The 6,458-nt window shown below is 48.0% G+C and overlaps 1 protein-coding gene across 1 annotated transcript in view; it reads left to right on the top strand.

Annotated features, from left to right (window-relative positions):
- Nucleotides 1-2,458: 2,458 nt before the first annotated feature.
- Nucleotides 2,459-6,458, top strand: part of Msrb3 (methionine sulfoxide reductase B3) — a 115,733-nt gene continuing 111,733 nt past the window's right edge. Inside the window, exon 1 of the mRNA XM_021175168.2 lies at nt 2,459-2,652. Coding sequence (XP_021030827.2) covers nt 2,493-2,652 — 160 coding nt within the window. The 5' untranslated portion in view covers nt 2,459-2,492. The remainder of the gene's footprint in view (nt 2,653-6,458) is intronic.

Raw genomic sequence — 6,458 nt, 5'->3', positions numbered from 1 at the left:
TGCCTCTGTCCCATGGGAGAATTGACCCGGGATTCGGGGGGTGGAGATGTGATTATTTCCACCAGGCCTTTTTTCCTTAAAATCAAGCAATACTTAAAAGAACAAGTAAGATGGCTGTTCCTAAGCCCATGGTGGAAAGGCATTGAGGAACACCCACCGTGGGGATATATGACTTAAACGTCAGCACTTAAGTTACAGACCTCCCCGGGGTGGTGGTCTGAGGAGAGCGCCTTTCCTCTTTGCAGAGCCATCAAAGGTATGGTCCACACCTGCAAGGCCCAGAAAGGATAATCTGGCAAGGCAGTTAAGCCTCCGGTCAAATTTCTATGTGAGTCTTTACCTCCTGTACCTGAGGTAACCTGAGTGCCTGACAGATACTTAAAACCATAAGGACCCCAAGGGACATCCTCTTTGAAGGTGTCTCCGTGTGTGTGTGTGTGTGTGTGTGTGTGTGTGTGTGTGTGTAGAAAACAGACCATGTTAACATGGTGAAAACATGTACACACACTGTGGATTGGGGCTTGAATTCCAACACCACCTCTATTCTCCTGGTTTAGGCTCTGTGCCTAGGTCTTCATAACTGCAAGACAGGCAGACATACTAAGTCTGCAGGAATTTGTCAGGAATCAGAGACATCAGGTGTGAAATATATAGCTTTAGGTCTGCCATTTACTTTGCACCCATTAAGTCTATTCTTCCTTCTTCTAGACACTCAAAGGGACTGCTGACAGGTGAAGCCTGCAAACCAGTCCCTAACTCCCCACTTACGTGAATGCGAGTCGCCTGTCACAGCTCCACCTCTCACCGCCACTGTACAGACATATTGTAGGCCTAGCCACCATTGCTACAGTCCTTCGAAATGTGCTCCCCCCCCACCATGGAGAGTTCTTATCTAAAGTTTATAAATGGCTGCACTCATTTTATTTTTGTTTTAAACATTTAGATTATGGGGAAGGACTGCTGCGCATTGCAGGGAAAGGAGGGAGAAAAATGGCTGCTTACGTAATACAAGCTCCAACAGCGAGGGAGGAGGGACGGAGGATGGGAACGGGGATACTCAAGTTTCCCATTCCTGCCCACTGTGTGTTTCAGGTACATAGCTGGATAGTAATATTAATGGGCCTTTAAAGCTCTTTGCTCTATCAGAACTCATCCAGCCTGAGTTTCCTTAGGCCATCTGCCTGTAGCTCTACCAACACTGCTAATTCTTGAAGCGATATCTGCCCATCTGTTGGGTGTAATTCACGGGATGTTTTAGAAGCGGCCGATTGCAAATACAATGTGTTTTGGCTTGGGGGCCTTCCTATGTTGCCAGAATCGAGTTTGTTTAGACATGAGGTTTACTAACTTTCAAATAAAGCCTCTTCAAGCGCGGCGTGATGGACAAATTACCCCCCTCTAGTTCATGTTAGAATAATCCACCCTCTAAATCTGCTCGACATTTCCCCCGTCCGTGTTTGGCATCAATTAATCACTTTTGCAGCATCTTAATATGCTGAGAAGTAATTGTATAACATCCCACATCTCCAGATCCTGTCAAACACTTGTTTGGGTGTGTGTGGATATATATTATAGTAATTAAGACATAATTACATTCATTGTCTTGAGAGACGGAGGGTCATTTGGATCTGATTAATTGTAGAGTTTAGTGCCAAAGAAAAGTCAGGTCCGCACGCGCTTGGCCTGTAATCAAACATCTGGGGCTGACATTTTGGTCATCAGAGGTAGCGCCCTTAGAATATGTTATCAAAGTTCCTCTTTGGACAGTGTGCAAAAGTGTGTGTGCGTGCGTGCGTGCGTGTGTGTGTGTGTGAGAGAGAGAGAGAGAGAGAGAGAGTTGGGGTTTGGGGGAGAGATTGTATCAGTGAATATTGAGTCAAGGTGAGGAGGCATGTCCTGTAAAACAGCTTTAGCTGGAGCGAAAACTTTTCCAGCCTGCTTTGACTCCATATATGGTGTTCAAGTAAAAGTTCAGGGGCTGCCCTTTTGCTGAATCTCACTACAACACACACATACTCACTCACACATAGTGTGTGTGTGGGGGGGTTATAAGGTCATTCTCACCTGGACAGACATAATGGGTGTGGTAGGGACCCCCTCAGGTGCGACCTCTGGGACGCAGTCGGTGGTCCTCTGTATTATGGGTATTCAGTAGGCACAAGAGCGACCATGTCACACCTTAACTGGCACTTCGCAGGCTCTTTGGTACAGGCCAGGACTTTTGGTCCTTAGCTCTCTGGCGCCCTGACCCTACAGTAAAGGTCTCGGGTGGTTGCTGCCAGGGGGCTCTGCTCCGGGTTGCCCACGCGCGGAAGCGCCGTTCCCGCAGGGCTGGCCCGGGGCGGTGGAGGCGGCGCCGGAGGCGGGAGTTGGCGGCGGCCGCGTCCCGGGCAGCAGGCCCCTTCCGCGGCCAGCGCGCTCCGCCGTCCTCCCTCGCTTGTCTGCTATGCTCATATTTGGACTCGGCCGCCCGTGCCCAGGAATTTCCCGTCATGCCTCCCGCCGCCCCGTCTGTCGCCCGGAGCCGGGAGGGAGGAGGGATCGGACAGCGGCAGCTCGTCTTCCCCAAGAGTGCGCGGCGGACCCTCCTGCGCTCAATCGCGCTCTGCCTGGGTTTCTGCTTAGCCGCGGCCGCGGCCACCACGCCGCGCGGTGAGTCCCCGCCTCGCCCCATCCGGCCCTCCGACCCCTCCGAGTCAGCCTGGGACCCGGAGTGTTCCCCCCACCCCCACCCCCGTCCCGGGAGCGCCGCCCCTCAGTCTTGAGAGTCATCCCCCTGCCGTAGAGTCTCGGCGCGGACCCCGGAGACGCTCCACGCCAACGAGGGGACAGCGCAGAATGAGGTCAGGCGGGAGAGCTCGCGCCCCGCCGGCCGCCGCGCTGACACCTTACCCGTCCCCAACGGGAACCTGAGAGCCGCCTTCCTCGCGCGGGTCCTCCGGGAGGCTCAGTGAGGTGGCCGGGGGCGCGGGCTGACGCTCCGAGGGCGCGTCTCTCTCTCTTTCGGGCCTCTCGGCAACTGCGGCCGGGGGATAACGGGCCAGGGCGTGGGAACCAGGAAGGCGTCGCCAGGCCCCTGGGGACAGGGGCGCACCCAGGAGCGGGCTGGCGGCTCATAGGCCCAAACAGGTACCAGCAAAACTCCAGGGAGCGGGTACCAGTTCTGACTTCTTTTCAAGTGAAAACAAGCATCAGAGCTCCCCCCGCCCTTTTATTTCTTAAACTTTTCCACTGGGCTATTATTTCAAGTCAGACTATCTGAATAAAAAGTACTGTTCCTGCCTTTGTAGGTTATGCGATAAGTGGGGACAATAAGGATTTAAAAGAAATTTCTTTGAATCATATGGAAAGTATTAGAGAGCTTTCTTTCTTTCTTTCTTTCTTTCTTTCTTTCTTTCTTTCTTTCTTCTTTCTTCCTATTTCCATTGCGTGTCAAAAAACTAATTATTTGAAGTCCAAAGGGGAGGTTTTAAAGGAAAATATTAAGTTGCAGGGGCTCTTGAATTTGAACAGAGTAAACAAATCAAAGCTTGATTCATTTTGTCTGGCAAGGCAAAACGTTATAATCACCAGAAACCGGGATTACGTGGGCGGTGTTAGGTGGTCGCTGTGTTGCCTATCGCTAGGATAGACTGAACTGTCAAAATGAGGTTCGGCTAGCCAGGACACGACGCACACGAGAGTTGACAGGCGACTACACCCTGTGCAGCATAAAAGACAAAATAGGTTTTAAAGGTACTTTAATGTATAAAATGTTATCCAGGGAAGATTCTCAGGGTTATAGAGTTTACGAAGTGGTTTCTCAGAACCACTGGTACATAGTTAAGTATACACACTGCAGTTTGTAAGTGCTTCCGTTAACAATGACGGCAGTTTTATGTTTGTTCCTGAACATTGTTCTTCGGAAAGGACCCACCTTTAAATCGACTCATAATCCTGGGGCTGCTTTCTATCTAACACTCATTCTTGGGAATCAACGGATTCTGACTAGACATTTTATCAATGGATTTCTAAAGCCTGCTGGGCTGGCTGATGAGGAACAGATTGTGCTGAAAGGGAGTATAGGAATGATCGTGTGTGTGTGTGTGTGTGTGTGTGTGTGTGTGTGCGCGCGCGCGATAAGTGGACTTACTTGATGTCTGTGGTCAAGCAGCCTTTGAAGACCAAAGTCAACTGTGCCATGGCCTCTTGCCAGTCAGTTCTAACACCAAGTTTATATTTGGACTATTTAAACATAGTTCTAAAAATTTGTTCCTACCTGATAGTCGAATTTCTGATGCTTTTAATAGTTCCCTATGTGGCTGTCTGGGATTTTTTTTTTTAATATTAAACCCAGTAGCTCTTTGCCATTTAGATTTTTGTCACAGTGCCTGAACTGCCTGTCTGCCAAGGTTGCAGCACACAGCATCATTTAGGTTTCGAATCAAAGCACTGTTTCAACTTGTAAAGCTACTTGTTTCAGTAGTTCAGCTGAAATGTTGAAAGTATCAGGACAGAAGTCCTTGTGTCTAACACCGAGTGTGCTGGGACATTCCCTTTCATCCCAGCACAGAGAAAGAGGCCAGCAGGGTTTTTTTGTGAGTCTGAGGGGGTTCGGAGAGCAAGTTCCATCCAGGCCAGCCACAGTTTGGTTGTCAGACTGTCAGAAGAAAAAAAATAGTCTAAAAACTATCCCAAATTAAAATTCATCAGTTTTTCTGTTGTATTTTTTCACTTAATAAGCAAACATAGATATTTAAGCCATCAGAAAAGAAAGTTAGCAGATGCTTTTGAGTTTAATCTAGTCAGAGCCCTTTTATATTTTAATCATATATATACATATACATATACATATGTATACACACATATATGTGTGTGTAATATAATGTATATATAATACATATAATAGAAATTACATATATAATATATATAATTTATAATACATATAATACACACACACACACATAACGGCTGGGGATTTGGTCAATGAATTTGGTTCCAAAGTTTAGCTGCTTATTCTGTAAATGCCTCTCAACTGCAGGATTTCTCTGGTACAGTTTTTGTTTGCATAACCCCGCAGAGCCGCCCACTTCATTCCTTCAGACATCTGGGTGTCAGTCTTTGACTTGCTCCACGCGTTAAACTGGTCTCCACGGAGTTGCGTCCGATAGGCGTGGCTTCAGCTTTGGGGAGCCGGCTGCCTCACAGAAGGTGCTCCTCTAAAATTCAGTCTTGTACTTTCAGAGAGTGATGCTCTGTCACTGGCAAACGTCCGCCTGCCCTCTGTTGGTAAACCGAAGCCTCTGACACTGTCTGATAACTTGGTTTTTGGTATTTGGGTCTGGGGAGATACCCTCAGAGTTCACTCAGGACTTCCGGCCCTCAAAGCCTGTGGTTAGTTACCTGGGGAACCTCCCAAACAAAAACCCCCTCAAGTAATTAGTCACTTGATAATCCTGTCCCTCAGAAGCTCAGTTCCATCTACCAGCCCGGGATCGTGAACAGCCATTGAGTTGACACTTCGTTAGCATTTCTTGTGCTGATGTGGATCTCATGACTTTACCTTGACTGCCCTTTATCTCCAATTTCTAGGGCGCACGTAATTCATTCTTGTAAAATGCTCTCCATGGCCCTTGATCCCTGTTTGTATATCTCATTGCCCAACAGTCTGACATTTTCTTTTGCGGCCTTTAAGAGAATGTAGAAAAAAAAGAAACAGAGCAGCTATGAGTCAGCTGACTTTGTGGAAGGCTTTGATTACTACTTGTTTCAAGAAACGGAAATAGAGGCAGGCGAATTTCTGAGTTCGAGGCCAGCCTGGTCTACAAAGTGAGTTCCAGGACAGCCAGGGCTACACAGAGAAACCCTGTCTCAAAAAAACAAAACAAACAAACAAAAAAAAAGAAATGGAAATAAACCAAAACGAGGAGTTTTGAGCTTTTAATCAAAAGGAAGGAAGGAAGGAAGGAAGGAAGGAAGGAAGGAAGGAAGGAAGAAAGGAAGGAAGGAAGGAAGGGGCTAGGGAAAGCACTGGAAGCCAAGCACAGACTGACCTCATTCGGGCCCAGGGTCGTGATAGATAACGAAAGCCTAGAACATTCTGTGTCTCTAGTCTTCGCCTTCATATGCTTCCCTGGTCTTTGGCTGGTTTTGTTCTTATTCTTTGTAGCTAGCTCAGCAGCTACACTGTATCTCTGTGTCCCTTGATCACAGTGCAAAGCTGATTGAATGTGCCTCAGAGGAGGAACCTGATAACACCCACTGTGGGTCACATGGTCTGTCTAGATTTCCCCCCACAGCCTCTTTTCCTTCTCGCATCATGTAGTCTAGCCCTGTAGAGAGCTTGCATGAGCCTTTTCCTGTGTTAGATGTTGGGGTTATTTAGTCTTTACACTGCGTACTTTCTCCTTGATTGCACAGTGTGTAGGAGCTGTGACATTGCCTGCCGGCACTAGACCTCGTGCGTCTCCTTCTGCAGG

This window comes from Mus caroli, chromosome 10 (genome assembly GCF_900094665.2).
Source record: "Mus caroli chromosome 10, CAROLI_EIJ_v1.1, whole genome shotgun sequence".
NCBI classification, from domain to species: Eukaryota; Metazoa; Chordata; class Mammalia; order Rodentia; family Muridae; genus Mus; species Mus caroli.
The sequence above is the reverse complement of the archived record's forward strand: the minus strand, read 5'-3'. Positions and strand labels throughout refer to the sequence as shown.